This window comes from Anomaloglossus baeobatrachus, chromosome 10, assembly GCF_048569485.1.
Source record: "Anomaloglossus baeobatrachus isolate aAnoBae1 chromosome 10, aAnoBae1.hap1, whole genome shotgun sequence".
Classification (NCBI taxonomy): domain Eukaryota; kingdom Metazoa; phylum Chordata; class Amphibia; order Anura; family Aromobatidae; genus Anomaloglossus; species Anomaloglossus baeobatrachus.
The window spans coordinates 90746830-90769329 of NC_134362.1; the positions used below are offsets into that span (position 1 = coordinate 90746830).

General features: G+C 44.3%; 1 protein-coding gene across 1 annotated transcript in view; it reads right to left on the minus strand.

Annotated features, from left to right (window-relative positions):
- The window catches only part of KIF18A (kinesin family member 18A), a 222103-nt gene that overhangs the window by 103357 nt on the left and 96246 nt on the right, over positions 1-22500 (minus strand). Inside the window, exons 8-10 of the mRNA XM_075325411.1 lie at positions 14319-14495; positions 13233-13307; positions 10408-10511 (exon numbers count right to left, since the gene is read on the minus strand). Of these exons, the coding sequence (XP_075181526.1) occupies positions 10408-10511; positions 13233-13307; positions 14319-14495 (356 nt within the window). The remainder of the gene's footprint in view (positions 1-10407; positions 10512-13232; positions 13308-14318; positions 14496-22500) is intronic.

Consider the following 22500-nt stretch of genomic DNA (forward strand, 5'->3'; position numbering starts at 1 on the left):
AGGGGATGGATATTTCAGCAAGACAATGATCCAAAACACTGCTCCAAATCTCCTCAGGCATTCATGCAGAGGAACAATTACAATGTTCTGGAATGGCCATCCCAGTCCCCAGACCTGAATATCATTGAACATCTGTGGGATGATTTGAAGCGTGCTGTCCATGCTCGGCGACCATCAAACTTAACTGAACTGGAATTGTTTTGTAAACAGGAATGGTCAAATATACCTTCATCCAGGATCCAGGAACTCATTAAAAGCTACAGGAAGCGACTAGAGGCTGTTATTTTTGCAAAAGGAGGATCTACAAAATATTAATGTCACTTTTATGTTGAGGTGCCCATACTTTTGCACCAGTCAAATTTTGTTTAAATGCAGATTGCACATTTTCTGTTAGTACAATAAATCTCATTTCAATCCAGAAATATTACTCAGTCCATCAGTTATTAGATATATGAAACTGAAATAGCTGTTGCAAAAACCCAAATTGTTATAAAGAAAAAAGGTTAACATTACTAGGGGTGCCCAAACTTTTTCATATGACTGTTTATATATTATATCTACATACATACACATATATATTATATCTACATACATACATTATATCTACATATATATTATGTCTACATACATACACACACACATTATATATATATATATATATATATATATATATATATATATATATATATATATATATATATATATATATATATATATATATATATATATATATATATATATATATATATATATATAATGTGTGTGTGTATGTATGTATGTAATGTATGTATGTAGATATAATATATGTATGTAGATATACATTATATTTACATACATACACATATTATATCTACATACATACACATATTATATCTACATACATATATATTATATTTACATACATACACATTATATGTATGTAGATATAATATATATAGATATGTATGTACAGTGCCTACAAGTAGTATTCAACCCCCTGCAGATTTAGCAGGTTTACACATTCGGAATTAACTTGGCATTGTGACATTTGGACTGTAGATCAGCCTGGAAGTGTGAAATGCACTGCAGCAAAAAGGAATGTTAATTCTTTTTTTTTTTTTTTAAAAAATGGTGAAAAGTTTATTCAGAGGGTCATTTATTATTCAACCCCTCAAACCACCAGAATTCTGTTTGGTTCCCCTAAAGTATTAAGAAGTATTTCAGGCACAAAGAACAATGAGCTTCACATGTTTGGATTAATTATCTCTTTTTCCAGCCTTTTCTGACTAATTAAGACCCTCCCCAAACTTGTGAACAGCACTCATACTTGGTCAACATGGGAAAGACAAAGGAGCATTCCAAGGCCATCAGAGACAAGATCGTGGAGGGTCACAAGGCTGGCAAGGGGTACAAAACCCTTTCCAAGGAGTTGGGCCTACCTGTCTCCACTGTTGGGAGCATCATCCGGAAGTGGAAGGCTTATGGAACTACTGTTAGCCTTCCACGGCCTGGACAGCCTTTGAAAGTTTCCACCCGTGCCGAGGCCAGGCTTGTCCGAAGAGTCAAGGCTAACCCAAGGACAACAAGGAAGGAGCTCCGGGAAGATCTCATGGCAGTGGGGACATTGGTTTCAGTCAATACCATAAGTAACGTACTCCACCGCAATGGTCTCCGTTCCAGACGAGCCCGTAAGGTACCTTTACTTTCAAAGCGTCATGTCAAGGCTCGTCTACAGTTTGCTCATGATCACTTGGAGGAATCTGAGACAGACTGGTTCAAGGTTCTCTGGTCTGATGAAACAAAGATCGAGATCTTTGGTGCCAACCACACACACGTGACGTTTGGAGACTGGATGGCACTGCATACGACCCCAAGAATACCATCCCTAGAGTCAAGCATGGTGGTGGCAGCATCATGTTGTGGGGCTGTTTCTCAGCCAAGGGGCCTGGCCATCTGGTCCGCATCCATGGGAAGATGGATAGCACGGCCTACCTGGAGATTTTGGCCAAGAACCTCCGCTCCTCCATCAAGGATCTTAAGATGGGTCATCATTTCATCTTCCAACAAGACAACGACCCAAAGCACACAGCCAAGAAAACCAAGGCCTGGTTCAAGAGGGAAAAAATCAAGGTGTTGCAGTGGCCTAGACAGTCTCCTGACCTTACCCCAATTGAAAACTTGTGGAAGGAGCTCAAGATTAAAGTCCACATGAGACACCCAAAGAACCTAGATAACTTGGAGAAGATCTGCATGGAGGAGTGGGCCAAGATAACTCCAGAGACCTGTGCCGGCCTGATCAGGTCTTATAAAAGACGATTATTAGCTGTAATTGCAAACAAGGGTTATTCCACAAAATATTAAACCTAGGGGTTGAATAATAATTGACCCACACTTATGTTTAAAATTTATTAAAATTTAACTGAGCAAGATAACTTGTTGGTTTGTAAGATTTATGCATCTGTTAATAAATCCTACTCTTGTTTGAAGTTTGCAGGCTCTAACTTATTTGCATCTTATCAAACCTGCTAAATCTGCAGGGGGTTGAAGACTACTTGTAGGCACTGTATGTCTGCTATGTGTGTGTGTGTCTGTGTTCAGTGTATCCATGTAGGTCTGCTATGTGTGTGTGTCTGTGTTCAGTGTATCCATGTATGTCTGCTATGTGTGTGTGTGCACGCGCGCGCTCATGTGTGTATGTGTGTGTGTGTGCGCATGTGTGCGTGCGCTCACGTGTGTACCTGGAAGCCGGAGCATCGAACTGCGGCTGCGCAACTGACAGTGGCGCGGTGCATGCCGGAATAGGTGGACATCCACAACTGCCGATTATGTACGTAGATTATACACATGGCAATGTCACATATACGAAATATAATTATGTTTTTAAAAAAGGGTAGTATTTTAAAAACTTTCACTTTTTTATACACCTATATTTTTACATTTTAATTAGTTAGTGCTCTTAGGTGACTTAAACCTGCAATCACTTGAGCACACATGCAAAACAATATTGTGAACGTAATAATTGGGCTTCATAAAGAGTTCTACCATGGATAACACCGAGGTCTTCAGATGACCCTGGGTTGCCATTACAACTTGCACTGCATGGAGTAGGCTCAGCTCTTGAGCCTGCTGTTCTGTCATGCACGAGTGTGTCACAGGTGACAGTCGTGGTTTCTGGCCACAGAAACTCACAGCGTTTTGCTGCGCAATATGCTCCCTGACTTTCCATTGTTCCTGCTGTCAGTATTCATTGGTATAGGTAGCTTTCCCCCTTTTGGACCCAGCAGGAGCTCTCCTTCCACCCAGCTGCTAATCATCAGCATTATCTTAGTGCTTAAATACCCTTCTTTCGACTGGTGTTGGTGATATTTTCAGTTCATTCAAGCCTTGTTTGCAAGCAAGTGGCTGTGGTATTGTAGCGCCCCTGACTGTCAGGGTGCTGCAGGGAACTGCATCCTGTCAACCAGGGTGCAGGGCCTACCCCCCATGGTTCCAGGTTCCCATCAACAGTGTCACTGACATCCGCACTACAAATACCAACCACACCTCACACCAGGGCTGGACAGACACCAGTGGGTTGGTCAAGTTGGAGCACGGCCGCCCACCTAGGGATCAGGCAGACTGGTGGGAGGGAGGAAGTCAGTTTGGAGTCAGCTCTCAAAGTGAGAGGGAGTTGAGTAGTAGCCCTCGGAGAGAGGAGGGTGGAAGTTGGACCTCCCATGGAGGCGACAGGCTGGGTTGTAAACGGTGGTCCGTGACCACAGTAGTCGGAGACCGAAATTAGCAACACTGGACAGAAAATATAACAGATGCAGTCTAGGAGGACTGTTGGCACTAGAAAGCCCAGCAACCTTATCGGTACCAAGCATGGCGGGGTACAGGACCCTAGATCAGGGAGTAGCTTCAAGCAACCTGATAATTAACCTATGGAGGATAATCTCTTTATGAACTTTCCCCAAGAGCTCAGAGAATGGAGGCATCAGCACAACACGGGGGATAGGGTTCTCCAAAACACACAACCCACTGAAATCCCAAGTGCTAGCCACCAAGAGCACAGCTGTCATACACAGGGGTAGTGGGGCCCCAAGAGCTTCAAGCCAAGGGGCCACCACTGTCAAACAATTTGTGCACGGAGGCAGGGCTCCGGACGTACCAAATGACACTATTGGGAGCAGGACCTGGACGGGCTCCCCCTGTAGAGACTGTAGTGCCCAGAGACTTTGGTTTACCATCTGTGTGAGTGTCTGCTTAATCCACCTGATCCAACACCACGACTACGGCAGTGAGTACTCTAACCCTTGCACCTTGCTTCCCAAGGCCAAGCAAGCTACCCGTTCACCAAATCCCCACTATCCGGGGCCTTCCCTACCTGCGGAGGTACTGACATCTGGTTGCCCCATACCATCTGCCCCGGTACCCCCATCGGTAGCGTCGGTACTCCCCTTTACCGCAACCCGCAGGTGGAGTCACGAACATTTATCCCCTGTAAATACCTCCTTTACTTTTGAAGTAACCACGAGCCCCTGGGTCCGGAGACCCTCTAGCCACAGCGACTGCGGATCCAAGCAGTTTGACTGCTGCTGGGGCGGCACAGTATCATTGCTGAAAGCTTTGCTGAACTTCTACCTGTCATCTGTGTTCATGCATTTTCCCTCCTGTATGTCCTCCTTGTGTCAGTGTTTAGTTAGGTTGATGAAGAGCTCATCCCATCTGTTCCCTATTTAGGGCCCAGCACTAGAGATACCTAGGATCAGGTATCCGGCTTTGTGTATAGGTGTGGAACCCATCTAGGGAGGTGAGGAAACCCAGGGACCAGCGGTAGGTTTGGTCAGAGGTCACCATCTTCCCCTTACCTAGCCACAGGGTTTCCCTTCCCTTGGTGCTTCCCGGTACATTTACACAGCAATGGTGCATGTCTGACGTAGAGGTACTGCAGCCATCACCAAAAAGGTACCTAAATACTATAACATGTCTATCACGTAGAGGCAAGAAGGTTGACAGGTGCTATTTAAATTGATATTACTACTTAGTATTTTGTTGACCACATGTTGATTGAGGAGAAATCCTGAAGGAAATGCTTTCTCCGCACAGTAACATTGCTATATAACCACACTGCTAATGTAAACGTCTCATTTTTTGTAAACCAAATCAGGAAATAACTAGATTTTATCATTTAGGTCTTGACTATTCAGGATATAAAGTGCCAGCGCATGGTGTTAGTGCTAAGCCTGGGGATACATTTTAACAGCTCAGACCTCAGCTGTGCGGCTCTGCTAATGCGCAACAGTAGGTTATAATGAAAGTTGTCGACGGTTCCTGTAATTCTCAGTGCATTTCCTATTACGTGGATGGTGATGCTGTTCTGCTAAATTTTTAATACTGAAGAGTCTACAGCTTCCAGAAAGCTTGTGTTAAGTGTGTGCGGTGCCAGAATCAGCAAGATCTACTTTCTACATCAATCTTAGGATGACATCACATTTCTCTAACATTAGTCACATATAGATTAAAAATACATCAAAATATCCTATTTTTAGTTGCAGGGAAGAAAAACTAAACCCTCTCTGAGTTCTATGGGTTTATGTATCAGGTCTTACATTTGGATAAAAAAAAAACCAAACACTTAGGTGAACAAACATAACGTCCACACCATCACATTTAACAAAAACTAGGACAAAATGCAGAAGCAGTGTGTGAAAAATTAAGTACACCCTTAAGGCTCCTATAGAACCTGAGGGTAGGAAGCAATCACATGTCCTTGATCAATCGTTTAATCGGCAAGTGTGACCACCTCTATGAAGGCAGAAGTTTTGGTAGTTTGCTGGTCTGGAAGATCAGCAATTATGATAGAAAAGCAATTGCTGCCACCCATCAATCTGGCAGTGGTTAGAAGGTGATTCCCAAATGATTGCTGTGAAGGGCATCATTCTTCAACGAGAAAGATTCGTCACAAGTGGAAAACATTCAAGAGAGTTGACAATCTTTCCAAGGTTCCCCAACGTCAGACCATGTCATTCTCAGAGATGAAATGGAAGAGTGAATACAGACATTACAGCATGGGATCATAGAGGATTCTTACTGTGAGGAAAAAACAATTTCCCTGCCTGTTTTTAAAAAATGTTTTACTTCAAAGAAAAAATAAATAGTGATCCCACGCTCTACACTGTGGTGGATACCACGACTGAATCTACGCACTTGCCCTCAATGGGGCTTCAACAGACACATAATAATGTTCCTGCGCTGAAAATTATTTTTTTTTTCTTCTTTAAATCCAAATTGTGGAAATTATTATTATTCCATGATTTAGTGAATAAGATGAAACTTTAAATTAACTTTTAAGCTCAGACGCTAATGGCCTTCACATGTCACGTAAATGTTCAGGATTGTGACAATACTAAACAACAATAGATTGTATGGAAGGGATGCCAGGAAAAAAGCCTCTTTAAAAAAAAAATAAAGAGGGAACAAAAAAAAAAAAAAGCAGCACAGGTGAAGTTTGCAAAAACAAATCTTAAACCAAGAGTATTTATGGTACAAGACTTTGGAAACGGAGTAATGGTTATAGAGCTGACACTCGGCAGCGCTGTACAAAAGCCGTCATCACCACCGTGAATTCCTGACTCTTCCTACGGCCAGCCCACACAACATATTTGCATATGACAGTCTATGTTGGGGTGTAGAGATCAGGGTTGCTGTCCCTTATGTCAGTCCTCGGTATGAGCCAATCCATCAAGTCCGCAATGACCAGCAGCCATACCGCCTGTGGATAGATCCATTGTAATCCTTTACACGGGTCATTAACAACACATGGTTTAAGTGTCTGTTCTTTATAAAAGAGTTAATAAAGCTCGGTAAACTAGGATGACGTATCTGTTAATCTTATTTTGCAGTTTAATATTTTTTTTGACATTTTTTAAATTATTACCATGTTTTCCGGCATATAAGACAACCCCCAACTTTTCCAGTTAAAATATAGTTTGGGATATATCGTATAAGGCTATGTGCGCACGTTGCGGTTTTTCCCGCGGAAACGCTGCGTTTTGAACTGCAGCGTAACTGCATGCGTTCAGCTTCCCCAGCAAAGTCTATGAGAAAGCCGAAAAATCAATGCACATGCTGCGTTTGTAAACGCAGCGTTTTGGATGCCCAAAATCGCTGCGGAAAAAAAAGCAGCATGTCACTTCTTTTGTGCGCTGTAGCTGCGTTCTCCACCCGTTGAAATCAATGATGTGGGTCAGAACGCAACCAAAATGCACTTGGACTGCATTTTTGTTGCATTCCGCATGCTTTTTTGACAAGCAAAAACGCAGGTCTTTTCAGTCTCTGTGATTTCGGTCAATTTCTGTCTGTGGATGTCGGTCAATCTCCCTTTGTCTGTTGGTCGGTCTCTTTCTCTGTCAGTTGTTCGCTCTGTCTGTCTGTCTGTCTCTCTGTCGGTCTCTCTGTCTGTCCCTCTCTCTGACAGTCGGTCAGTCTCCCCCCGCCTCTCTCATACTCACCGATCCCCGGTGCTGCACGGCGTTCACACTGCTCCGGCGGATTTTCCTCTTTTGAAAATGCCGGCCGCTCATTATTCCATCTCGTATTCACCGCTTTCCCCGCCCACCGCTACCTATGATTGGTTGCAGTGAGACAGCTGTCACTCAGCGTGGGGGCGTGTCTGACTGCAACCAATTACAGCCGCAGGTGGGCGGGTCTATATCATGCAGTAAAATAAATTAATAAAATAATTAAAACGACGTGCGGTCCCCCCCAATTTTGATACCAGCCAAGATAAAGCCACACGGCTGAAGGCTGGTGTTCTCAGGATGGGGAGCACCACGTTATGGGGAGCCCCCCAGCCTAACAATATCAGCCAGGAGCCGCCCGGAATTGCCGCATCCATTACATGCGACAGTCCTGGGACTTTACCCGGCTCATCTCAAATTGCCCTGGTGCAGTGGCAATCGGGGTAATAAGGGGTTAATGGCAGCAGCCCATAGCTGCCACTAAGTCCTAGGTTAATCATGACAGGCGTCTCCCCGAGATACCTTCCATAATTAACCTGTAAGTGTAAGTAAATAAACACACACATCCGAAAAAATCCTTTATTTGGAAAAGACAAAAAAACACCCTCTTTTACCACTTTATTAAAATCCCCAAATACCCCTCCAGGTCCGGCGTAATCCAGAGGTCCCGCGATTCATCCAGCTCTGCTACATGAAGCTGACAGGAGCGGCCGTAGAACACCGCCGCTCCTGTGAGCTCCACGCAACTGAAGTGAGTCGCGTTGTCAGCGGGGACGTCACTGAGGTAATGTCAGTGTGATTGCGGTGATGAGGGCTGTAGTGTCGGAATGTGCGCGGGGATGTCGGCGGGAATGTCGGGATGTGTGCAGGAATGTCTGGTTGTGTGCAGGGATGTCGGCGGTAATGTCAGAATGCGTGCGGGAATGTCGGCGGTAATGTTGGGATGTGTGCGGGGATGTCGGCGGTAATGTCAGGATGTGTGCGGGAATGTCGGGTTGTGTGCGGGGATGTCGGCGGTAATGTCGGGATGTGTGCGGGGATGTTGGCGGTAATGTTGGGATGTGTGCGGTGAAGATGATAATCGTGACGCCACACACAGACAGAGCTGCGGTGTGACAATGAAGTCGGGTGCAGTTCACCCGAGTTCATTCTCATCGCGCAACTCTGTCTGTGTCTGCTGTTAGCCGGCATGTAGCAGAGCTGAATTGCCGGGGGAACGCACTGTCAACAATGCATCCAAAACGCATGCAAAACGCATGGAAAAAGCATCTAAAATGCATGCGTTGTGGATGCATTTTATTTTATAAACGCAGTGTCCAGTCTGCCAGAGGGTGCGTTCTTTTCCGCACTGCAGAGAACGCAACTTGCGCACAGCCTCACAGAGTATAAGCTGACCAAGTAATGTGCCCATTGTTTAGTAATATCCCCTGCAGTGATGTGCCCATTGTTTAGTAATGTCCCCTGCAGTAATGGCCCCTCCAGTAATGTGACCATTGTTTAGTAATGTCCCTAGCAGTAATGAGCCCACTGTTCAGTTATGTCCCCTGCAGTCATGTGCCCATTGTTTAGAAATGTGCCCTGCAGTAATCAGCCCATTCTTTAGTAATGTCCCAGGCAGTAATGAGCCCATTGTTTAGTAATGTTGACAGCAGTAATGAGCCCATTCTTTAGTAATGAGCCCATCCTTGTCCCCCCCCTTGTAGTAATGAGCCCATTGTTTAGTAATCTCCTCCTACTAATCCCCTTCTTGTCCCCTATTATGCCATTGTTTAAACACAAACATTCTCACCTCTCCTCCATTCAGTCGGTGACCTCAGCTGCTTCTTGTAGACCGCAGGCACATAGACCCCTCCATGATAGCGTCCGGGACACGGGGCTGCTGTCTGCGGTCATGGCTTTACTGCAGTGAAAGCTTTGCGGCAAAGCGCTGACAGCAACGGACCCGTATATAAGATGCGATAATGGTGGAGTGCTTCCTGCGGACCACACGCCCATAGACCCCTCCATGATCGCGTCCTGTACACGGGGTCGCCGCCGCTGCTGTCAGCGCTTTACTGCAGTTGAATGCTTTATGGCACCGCAAAGCACTCAACTGCAGTAAAGCTATGATGGCAGTGGCCCAGTGTACAAGACGCTATCGCAAAGGGGGTCTACAGGCCTGCGGTCTGCCAGAAGAAGCTAAAGGCACTGCAGGAATGGAGAAGAGGTGAGAATAATGTTTGTTGTGTGTAACAAGGGGACCAGTAGGGGGGCATTACTAAACAATGGGCTCATGCAGCACCGTGCACCACCGTATAAGACGACACCCGGCGTATAAGACAACCTCCGACTTTTGAGAAGATTTTCAAGGGTTAAAAAAGTTGTCTTCTACGTCTTATTTTTTTCCGGTACTTTTGGACGAGGGCCTGAAGATTTAGTTATTTCTTGTGTTGATGAGGTCAACTCTTTAGTAATCTCATCAAAAGGGTTTGCTAAAATATAATGTACCTCATAAAAGGTAGGGTTGAGCGTCACATCTATTCTTTCTCTAGGCTCTGGATATGTGATGTTTCACCATGAAAAATAGCTGACAAGCACATCCAGCAAATTCTCCCACTGCCAACGAAAGCCTCTGCAAATGGAGTGTGGCAAAGAGGCGCAAAATATTAAAGTGGCCATACACCTTAAATAGCGGTTCTTCATGACCACCATACACATGCATGCTTAGCGGGACAGAGTGTGCTCTATTGGAGAGGGGAAGAAGTCGCTGTCAGACATCTCCCATGGGAATAAAGGAGCAAAGGGACTTGTTCATGAAGGGAGAGTCAGGACACCCCCATACATTTAATTGGGGGTTAGGGCACAGAGCATCTTTAAAAGGGAAACAGGCTAAATGTAATCCCCAATAGCAGGGCAATGATGAGCATTTTTAGCAAATAGATAATACCTCTTAATTTCTGCCTGTTGCTGGTGTGTGGCAGACGACTGCTTGCTTTGTTCTGGAATCCTTTGCTCTTCATAATTCTTCAATTTCTCTTTCAGAATTGCAATCTAAAAATAAAAATATGAGAACTTGAACCATTAAGAAACCAATCAATTTAAAAAAAACCCCAAAAACTGTCCAGTATTAGAGGGAGGGAAAAAAAAAAGCATAAAATCAATCATGGACATGAGTAGCAATGTTAATGGAGGAAAAATTTTTTTTTTCCAGTGAGTTGTTACGGGACATGAGCAGGTCATTTCACATCAGACGTGTTTAGTGCATTATTCTCATCTCTCTTCAGGAGCGCACTGCTCCACTGCCTCCTACCATCCTGCTAGCTGGGCAGAGGGGCACTTGTGAAGATTGATTGCTAGGGCTAGTGGGATTGCTAATCCACTATCTGGAAGGGTGTAGTCTCCCATGCACAGCATCAGAGGAGCACAGCAACAATGAAATTGGGGAGATACAGTGGCCAAGTGAGAGCCGATGGCCGGGCCAGCTTCAGAGCAGAGCTTGGAAGCTCTACAGTAGAGAGCTTGTAAGCATGCGCTCGTTGTCTATGGATCCGGCCACCTCAGATGAGCTGCAACTGTTGCTACAAACCTTGGCAAAAAAACGAAAACCGAACCTCCGCAAAAGACTAAAATGTAAAAATTTTACATTTTTGTCATTTGAGGAGGCCCTATATTCTATATGACTATCGTGTATATATTGGGTGTTGTGCTACAGAGCCTTGCGAAAGTATTCGCCCCCTTGAATTTTTCAACCTTTTCCCACATTTCAGGCTTCAAACAAAAGATACAAATTTTAATGTTATGGTGAAGAATCAACAACAAGTGGGACACAAAATTGTGAAGTTGAACGAAATTTATTGCTTATTTTAAACTTTTTTTAAAAAAATAAATAACAGAAAATTGGGGCGTGCAATATTATTCGTCCGCTTTAAGTTAACACTTTGTAGCGCCATTTTTTGTTGCGATTACAGCTGCAGTCGCTTGGGGTATGTCTCTATCAGTTTTGCACATCGAAAGACAAAATTCTTGCCCATTCTTCCTTTGCAAATAGCTCAAGCTGAGTGAGGTTGGATGGAGAGCGTTTGTGAACAGCAGTTTTCACGTCTTTCCACAGATTCTCGGTTGGATTCAGGTCTGGACTGTGACTTGGCCATTCTAACACCTGGATACGTTTATTTGTGAACCATTCCACTGTAGATTTTGCTTTATGTTTGGGATCCTTGACTTGTTGGAAGACAAATCTCCGTCCCAGTCTCAGGTCTTTTGCAGACTCCAACAGGTTTTCTTCAAGAATGGTCCTGTATTTGGCTCCATCCATCTTCCCATAAATTTTATCCCTCTTCCCTGTCCCTGCTGAAGAAAAGCAGGCCCAAACCATGATACTGCCACCACCATGTTTGACAGTGGGGATGGTGTGTTCAGGGTGATGAGGGGTGTTGCTTTTACGCCAAAACATATAATTTGGCATTGTGCCCAAAAAGTTCGATTTTGGTTTCATCTGACCAGAGCACCTTCTTCCACATGTTTGGTGTGTCTCCCCGGTGGCTTATGGCAAACTTTAAATGACACCTTTTATAGATATATTTGAGAGATGGCTTTCTCCTTGCAACTCTTCCATAAAGGCCAAATTTGTGCAGTGTACGACTGATTGTTGTCCTATGGACAGACTCTCCCACCTCAGCTGTAGATCTCTGCAGTTCATCCAGAGTGATAATGGGCCTCTTGGCTGCATCTCTGATCAGTCTTCTCCTTGTTTGAGATGAAAGTTTGGATGGACGGCCGGGTCTTGGTAGATTTGCAGTGGCATGGTACTCCTTCCATTTCAATATGATCGCTTGCACAGTGCTACTTGGGATGTTTAAAGTGTTGGAAATCTTTTTGTAACCAAATCCGGCTTTAAACTTCTCCACAACAGTATCACAGACCTGCCTGTTGTGTTCCTTTGTCTTCATGATGCTCTCTGTGCTTTAAAAACAAAACACAGACTATCACAGAGCAGGTACAGTTATACGGAGACTAGATTACACACAGGTGGCTTATATTTATCATCATCAGTCATTTAGGACAACATTGGATCATTCAGAGATCCTCAATGAACTTCTGGAGTGAGCTTGCTGCACTGAAAGTAAAGGGGATGAATAATATTGAAGGCACCACTTTTCAGTTATTGATTGTTTATAAATAAGTTTAAAATACGCAATAAAATTCATTCAACTTCACAATTGTGTCCCACGTGTTGATTCTTCACCATAACATTAAAATTTGTATCTTTGTTTGAAGCCTGAAATGTGGGAAAAGGTTGAAGGTTGAAAAATTCAAGGTTACTGAATACTTCCGCAAAAGGCACTGTATATCCATTAAAGAAAAGAAAACCATAAAACTGAAAATCCCCCCAATTCTTGAGAACAGAGAATATTTATTTTTAATGAAGGTTATTGCAAATGTGCTTATTTCTACAAATTCTTTGCAATTGTATTCATTTCTTGTAAAATTAAATTAGGCGAAAACCCTATAAGAGCATCTGCATAGTGCTTAGCCAATAGGCCTGAATGCAGCCCCTAAACCCTAAGCAGACAGCTGCTCGTTTCATGTGCAGCATCTATCATGAGGGACATATAGACTTACAAGCAGTGACAGAAATGAAGAGCTGTCCACTAATAACCTATTCTAAAATCAAAAAGCTGTGGATATATTTTTACTTGGCATTTTACATCTAAACAAGTCAAACTTTTTAACGGCATTGGTGTCATTACGCAGAACCCCAGATGAACGTACCTCTTTCTTTTGCTGCTCACAGATCTTTACGTATTGACTAATGTGACTGTCTAGACTAACCACATTCCTTTTAACCTGTTAATAGAAAACATTTAAAATTTTAGTCTTCAAACGATTAATCCATTTGTCATTAATGTGAGAAGTATTAGGATATAGATGTGAATTTGTGTTTACGGCTTCTATGCGGACCCATGATTCCAGCCTTACAAACCCCGTGCAGTTAGGCACTGCTGTCACACTACCTCCTCCATGGTTCGGTTTGCTTTTTCCACTGTACAGACAGTACAGAGTGGCGACAGTCTGACTTTAGTCTAAGTATACAGTGATTTAATCACAAAAATGAGACAGTTGCACTCCGTGCTGTTAAGATATATGGAACAATGAATATGGGAATAGACATGCATTACTGCTATGAAAAACCATGTAAAAATTTACATACTTGGCACACAAAAATGGCCAGTTTTATGTGAGCCCAACAGCCAGACAACCTTTTTGTTGGGTCCCTGCCTACTCTAATGCCTCTTTTTGGGTTTAAAAAAAAAACCCAAACCAACAACCTCAATGTATGGGAGGACAGGAACCCAACAAAAAGAGGGTGCCGTGCCGTTGGGCTCACGTAAAACTGGCCATTTTTGTGTGCTAATTATCTCAATTTTTACATGTTTTATCATAGCAGTAATGCGGTATTCACAGTTACACGTCTTAGCTCTGCAGAGTGCAACTGTCTCCTTTTTGTTACTATGTGTCATGTTCAGTTGGCACCTGTTCACATTAGAATGGTAGGATGTGTCATCAGTCTTTTTTAGATTACAGTGGTTTAGTCATCTATTACTATGAAGACACTTAAGCATGGGTGTCGCAAACTCCAGACAACAGACTATGCAAGGTGGTTGCTAGCGCCATTTTTTTTAATGTTATATGCACTGTAGCAAAAGCAAATTATGGTTGTTGATAAAAAAAAAAGGATATCCTTTCATGGAATGTGGTTGTCATTTTATAAATAATCACAAAAGATGCAAGAAAGTATGAACAGAACACTATGAAACAATTAGTGAAATCGAAAACAAGTCCGGGATTTTCACTTACAGCAGATTTGATATCCTTGGCTCGGTTTGCATACTTCAGGGTATTGTATGTATCATCATACGACAAAGAAGAAGGGCTAACAGCGGCAATCATGATAGTGTGACAGTTTCCTCCCAGCGAGTCTTTTAGGAGCCGTGTAAGTTTACTGTTTCGGTAAGGTATATGTTGCTTCTTTGTCTAAAGGGCACATAAAGCATGGTACCCCATTAATAATTTGTAGAGTTGGAAAACTTATACATTGCTGTGATCTGCCCATTGTACAACAAAGAGGAAATGAGGAGCGATAATATAGTAGTGTCCGCAGCCGAGAACTACCACACCAACCCCAAGGGTGACCCTGAAAGACAGACATATTTAGGGGATGTTTACACCCATCACTTTACTGCACAAAAACCAGGGAACTGTAAGGGAAAACGCTGCATAAAATACATGTGATTGGCACATTTTTCAAATTGTGTCATTTTAAAGTATGAAAAATGCTGCAAAAAATAGAATTAACATGCTGCAAATTTAAAAGCCATGAAGAAAAAAAACGTGAATGGGGTTTTAGAGATCTTATTTTGCTGGTACTGTAAATGTAAAAGTAAAAAAATAAATAAAAAAAAATGCAAAAAAACCGCCACATGTGAACATACCCTTATGGTCTTAGTCCTCCTTTAGGCTATATGTGCGCACGCAGCGTTTTTTTGACGCTGTGTTTGTGCGTTTTTTTTTTGCCACAAAAAAAAAAACGCACAAAAACGCACCAGAAAAACGCATGCGTGTTTGCCTGAGTTTAGCTGCGTTTTTCCAATGCATTGCAGGGGTGAAAAATGCAGTAAAATGCAGGACAGAATTGACATGTCCATTTTTTTTAGCTCAAAAAGGAAACTAAAATAAAACGTGTGCACACAGCAAAAATGAAAAATCAGACTTTGCTGGGGAAGCAAAGTCACACAGTTTTGAGCCCAAAAACGCACCCGAAAAACGCGCAAAAACGCCGTGAAAAACGCCTAGTGCACACATAGCCTTAGAGGTCTCATTTTCAGGCTTAATATGATGGTAATTTGATGGTATATCAAAAAGATCAGCGATCATATGATTGGGAGGCACAGAGGTTGGATCCCACCCCAGTATGAAGGTACAGCGGTGTTTTAGCGCCATGTCCTCTTTAATGTTTTCCCTACACAGCAATCTGCTGCATGGCTTCATTTGGAGGAATAAAGCCATAACAGATCCTAGCACTACGAAAACCATATAAACAAATAAGCACATTAAACACTAAATAATAGTTATTAAAATATATTATGAATGTTGTATATGTACAGTCTGAAGAAAGGTGGCCTTTTTCATTTTACAGTTTGGTGCTGGCTGCTTAGGTTACTAGCCACCTCTACAGTGCATCAGAAGTGGCCGGTCCCCTGGACATCTCCAGGGCTATTAAGCCCTTTCCTATAGAACTTCTTGGTGCTTCTCAGATGTTGGCCTTTGGACTCACCCAGCTTCAGTCCACTGGCCCACCTCCCTTGTGGTATAGAGCCAAAGCTGCCTCCACTTTCAGCATTTGCGACCACTCAGATTGGGCAAGAGCTGCACCCATTCTATCAGGAGCACACGCCCCCCCCCAAAAACAGAGAGTTGGGAGGCAGGGGAGCAGGCATCGCTGGAGATGGAATCCGTGTGATGTCCGCCCTTCTACACCAACAACACTGAAATCCTTCATAGCACAGCAATACATTCTGCAGAACTTTAGTCAGATTCTTCACAGTAAAGTGATTGCAGAGCTTTGGGGATAAAATAAGGTATGTGCAGCAAATAAAGGACAGGTGTTACCTCACTTGAACCTTAAAGGACAAACATGTAGGGTGTGATGTTTAATTCAGGCAGAGAAAAGTTAGTTTCCCTGACAACTAAACTTTCCTTACATCTAGAAAAGAATGGAAAGATCTGCATTGTCCTGCCGTGAATATTTGTAATGGATAAACAACGGGATTGGAGTTGTAATAATAATTTGCTCACAGTCCTCCTCTGCTGAGAATCACTATCATCGCCTGATCCACAGCGCCACCACAGACCAAATGAGGAATCACACAATGCAATGTAATGCACGGAGACGTTCTTGAAACCAGGGCTGTGGAGTCGGTAAGCCAAATCTACAACTCCGACTCCTCAATGTCCCTTGCACAGCCTCCAACTCCCACATATACTGCTTATAGTTAAGTGAAAAATTTATTGTAGTACAATGTGAACATCAGACATTTAATCCTAACAAATAAATATATATATATATATATATATATATATATATATATATATATATATATATATATATATATATATGTATATATATATATTGTAAACACTATATAATAAAACTATGTAAGTGGCAGAAAACAGTGTTCAGCAAAAACAACATTTGTGTAGTGAGTCTATGAATTTGTTGTAAGAAATAGAATTGCCTCCATCAGATCCTCCTAGAGAACAACCCCTCTACAGTAACTTGGGTTGGAGGCAAAGCCGTAACCACATGGGCGACACCCCTAACAATTTCCGGGTATAAAGAAATTGCCTCATGCACAGTCAGTTTTGATGAATGGTTGAATTTTTCTATTTCTTTGAGAGCAAGTGAAAATTTTTGCTGAAATCTAGTCAATCTGCTGCTATAGGAAACAGTGTGAAATCTTTTTCCTTGCGGCAACGCTTTGCCTGCTCCATGTCATCCAAATACTTGTCAAAGTTAAACTCCTCATCTGATGAGGATGAAGATATGGCAGCAGTAGCACTGTCAGGCCCCAAGTCCTCTTCCGCCTGGCAGTCCTGTAGCCGCTCATCCTAACTGCTACCTCAGTCAGAGCTTCTTTTCCTTTAGTAAGCTGTTGATCATCAAGCAGTATACGATGACTTGGGTCCACATTAACAGCTGCCAGAAGAATTTTATTTTCCAATAGCTGTGTCTCTCTCCGTTTCATTGAAGCAGAAATGCCATCTGCGATTAAACCTCCTATTTGGGACAGGCAAAATAGCAAGTTCTTACACTCTCCCTTATGAAAATGCTAGGAGTTAAATCCTCAGCTTGTAATTTTTTAGTCAGTCACAGTAAATGGGTGATTAAGCAATTCCTTAAATTCAGCCACCTAAGTCCAATAACCTTCATTTAGGGTTACCTGATGGTTCCCTATATCTATAAGAAATTGTTTTAGTTCAAGCAATCGCTCAGTCATTAAATAAGTGCTGCCCCACCGAGTGGCTTGATTGACAATTGCCTCTTTCCCAGCACGTCTCTTCAAGATGGAATCACTTTTAGGGGTTCTGGCGGCAATAACTAATTTGCTCACTTTTCCAGTCAGATTTCCAGCATGTTCCTCTTGCAGACTCTTTTATTGCCAGATGCAGCGTGTGCACAACACAGCGCATGTGATGAATATGAAAGTGTTTTGAAGCAGCTTCAACAAGATCATCTAATTCTAAAGTTTCATTTTGATGTTCTTCTGTTGTAATATCTGTTTGTTCCTCCGTTACATGAACAGCACTGTGGCCTTCCATCTCACACATACTGAATCCTAAATTTTCTTCTAGATGTTGTTCATTACTCTCATTCATCAATTTAATTGTACTTATGTTTGAAGCATTGTCCGTTAAAATAGCAACCTATTCTTCTGGAGTTCGTAATCTTGCAGAACTTTTTCCACTAAGGCCTGGAGAAACTGGCTGGTATGATGAGCTTTAGTATCTTTAACTGCCAGTGTCTTGGTAACAATTTCTTTGTTGTCACAAACATATAGATATCAATTTATTAAATACTTTAGGAGTTGGAGTCGGTCCATTTTATACAGACTCCACCAAAATGAACACCGACTCAGACTCCACAGCCCTGCTTGAAACCCATCATCTCCGGAAAAGCCTGAGAATGTAGAGGCACCTCTAATTTTCCAGCCAAGTTTCTCAAAATTTGTTTAAAACAAACAGATTTGACTTTGTGCCTTTTGAGGGGCCATCGGGGACTTTGGATTCTTTTTTTGGCTATGGGGTGTGAAAGTTCGCTTAATGAGATGGTGTTACTCAGGTTGTCTCCTAGAGATAGCACAGGAAACTCTTCCATTTACAAATTCTATCGGTTTATCTACATACCGTATTTTTCGGACTATAAGACGCACCGGACTATAAGACGCACCCTGGTTTTAGAGGAGGAAAATGGGAAAATAAAACTTTAAGCAAAAAATGTGGTCATGACACACTGTTATAGGGCGAGGATCTGCTGCTGACACTGTTATGGGGGTAATGTCCCCAAATTCTCTACTAAGGTACCCCATCCTGGTAATGATCCTCCTGCCTTGTATATGATCCTGCTATAAACCCCCATCCATCCTGTTCACATGCCCCCCCCATCCAGCCTGTTCACATGCCCCCCCCATCCAGCCTGTTCACATGCCCCCCCCCATCCAGCCTGTTCACATGCCCCCCCATCCAGCCTGTTCACATGCCCCCCATCCAGCCTGTTCACATGCCCCCCCATCCAGCCTGTTCACATGCCCCCCCCCCATCCAGCCTGTTCACATGCCCCCCCCATCCAGCCTGTTCACATGCCCCCCCATCCAGCCTGTTCACATGCCCCCCCATCCAGCCTGTTCACATGCCCCCCCATCCAGCCTGTTTACATGCCCCCCCATCCAGCCTGTTTACATGCCCCCCCATCCTGCCTGCTCATATACTCCCATCGTGCTCATATACCATCCTGGTATATGGCCTGTATCCTATAGCACAGAGAAAAAAATAAACGTTTATACTCACCTTTTCCTCACTCCCTGCAGCACCGATCACATCTTCCTCTCTGGCACGCTGATCTGTGTGTGTGGAGCCGTTCCCCTGCAACATCGCGATGTCTTCCTGTCTGTGCCGATCAGCTGACCAGCTCAGCTGACCGGCACGGATCAGCTGACCGGCACAGACAGGAAGTCATCGCGTGCAGCAGGGGGGCGGCTCCACACACGGGGACGGGTGAGTGCACTGATTCACTGCACCCCGCGCTGGTAATGACGCGCGGGGGGCAGTGAATACAGCCGCACATGATCACTCCAGGCTGTAATTGCCAGGGGTGATCATGCCGGCTCTTTACTATGCGCGCGTCCCCGCTCATCCTTCCGCCCACCTGTCAGCGCCGGCTTCAGCGCTGAGAGATGGGCGGGAGGATGGGCGTGCATATGTAATGAGCGGGCCCACGTGGTCACGGCAGGCGCTGCTGCTGCCTGCTCGTGCCCCCGATGACCCGCAGCACCCTCATTCCCAGCCGCAGCCCTATAGTCAGACCATAAGACGCACCCCCAACTTTCCCCCAACATTTGGGGGGAAAAAAGTGCGTCTTATGGTCCGAAAAATACGGTACATAATCGCCAGTTTCTGTAACCCTATTCCAGCATGCACCACGGCACTGTCAGCTGCGCAGCCGCAGTTTGCACATATCATAGCCATGGTAACCAGGGACAACAGTGCAGGCGGAACCCAAATTGCGGTGAGTGACGAGACATGGTGCAAGTAGCAGTGACGTTACCGCTCTTCACCTCTTCCCACACACGCAATGCATGTACACACACACACAGATACAGATACTCACCTTTCCCTAGCGATGCGGTCCCCGGCACTGAAGTCCCCAGGGCTGCTCCGGCTTCCAGCTCTTCAGTGCAGTGAATATTCAGTGAGTATAATGAGCGGCGGTTAGGAGCAGGAGGCAGCAGAGCCAAAGAAAACCGCTCTGGATACAGGTGAATATAGAAACATTTTTTATTTAAAAAACCCGTGTTTTCCCCGGCGGAAGTGGGGGGGTAAGAGAGAGAGACAGACAGAGAATATACACACACACACACAGATGACAGCGTACAGCCATATAAACACATGTACACAGACCACATGTACGTGCGCACACACACACACACACACACACACACACGACATGTACGCACAGCATACAGCCACATACACAGCTATATAAACACACACACACACACACACACACACACACAGCATACAGCCACATACACAGGCATATAAACACACACACACACACACACACACACGCACACACACGAGATACCAGATACCAATATTCAGCACACAAGGAAGAGAGTGCACAGGGGTGAAAGACGTCAAATATAACAAATACAACACATACAATACACAAATGCGGAACGATGACATAACATATATTGGAATGTACAAACAGTGACACATGTCCACTGCTCCTGTCAGCACCACTAAGCATAGACAGATGTTCATTTCAACGCACTCCCGATGCGATAGCATCGGGCCTATTTCTAATTGATATATAAACCGCACTTAACATAAACACATATTGATTTCAAAGCCGTATCATTCGCGGCATACCCGCCCAGGTTTGGATACTTCAGTATCCAAATGCAGCTATGGCCGCCTGCACTCAGGAATATACTCACGGTACTACAGTCCGTATCATTGGCAGTTTGAACCGCTACTGACTACGATCAGAAATGGCACCACTGCATGATGTTCCTTCCTGAATGCATGGCAGCCCTTAAACACTGACCACATGCAAATACAAAAAGTCTATCTTAACAGGAGAGATGCACCCACAGGAGCAGGCATGTGGATAGCCCGACTCACCCATCTCTCCGAACAATACAGCCCTGATACGCCCTACCAAGACTCGCAGCACTACAAAGTACCAGACTGGACATGCAGGTTTACATAAATTCTGTGATATACACTGGCTGCTATCTGCCTGTTCTTCCTGGCTCAGAGTGGTCACTGATGGCACCTGCCAGTGATCTTGTGGTTTCCAGTGACGTCACATAGACAGAGAGGTGCCTTCTCCTCCTCTGTAGACGGGGGCGGCACTATTGAGGTTATCATGATTGACAGCCGGCTCCCAGTGTTGTCCCGCCGACAAAGCAGAGCTGAGAAAGATAAAACTGAGTTGTTGACATGAGGTCAAATGATTCAGGAAAATCACTGCATGGAAAAGACCATTGCAGGGCAGAACAGGCACGGAGTTAGCCCCATAGCCAAAGAAAACAAAAAAAACCCCCTGGCTTTTAAAGGGAATATGTCAGCAGATTTGGGGCCTATAAGCTGTGGCCACCACCAGAGGGCTCTTGTATACAGCATTCTAACATGCTGTATATAAGAGCCCATGCCGCTGTGTAAAACATAAAAATCACTTTATAATACTTACCTAAACAGTCGCTGTGGTGGAGTTGGGTCATATGGGAGTCTCCATTCTTTGGTGCCGGCGCCTGCTCTTTTGGCCATCTTCATCCTGCTTCTAAAGCCTGTGTGCATGAGGCGTCCTACGTCATACTCACTTGCCGGTCCAGCGCAGGCGCACTACAATACTTAGATCTGCACTACTCAGGGCAGATCAAAGTGCACCTGTGCATGACCTCAATGCCGGCGAGTGTGGATGACGTAGGACGAGTCATGCACCCCGGCTTCAGAAGGACGACAAAGCTGGCCGAAAGGATGCACCGCATCCGGAGAACGGAGACGCCCATATGACCCAACTACACCGCAGCGACTGTTTAGGTGAGTATTATAAAGTAATTTTTACGTTCCACACAGAGGTCTGGTCTCTTATATACAGCATGTTAGGACTGGGCCACACGGGGATCACTGCAATACCCTCGCATGACACTCAGCTCACACTGGCAGTACAGCAGAGTCGAGTGTCATGCGAGTGTCTCTGCGACTGAGGTCCGATCGTGCAAGCGGACATCAGCTGCGGGGGGGGCGCTGCGGAAGTCGGTACTGCAGAGGGGCGGGCAGGCGCTAAGGAGGGGAGGGAGGGATTTATCTCCCTCTCTACTCCGTAGCCGGCTACTGCCATTGTCACACTGCACTCACGGGCACACCGGTGCCGCGAGTGCAGTGCGATTTTTCTCTCGCCCCATACACTTGAATGCGTTAAAGAAAACAGGATCGTATTACAGTCGCAGCATGCTGCGATTGTTTCCTCGGATCGATTAGGGCTAAGACAATAAATCGCTCATGGGTGCTGACACACAGGCTAATATGGGTCAGAGTGGAATGAGATTTTTTATCGCACTCCACTCGCACCGATTTTCATGCCGTGTGGCTAAGGCCTTAGAATGGTGTATATAAGAGCCCACTGGTGGTGGCCACAGCTTATAGGCCCCAAATCTGCTGACAGGTTCCCTTTAAAGAAAGAAAACAAGGA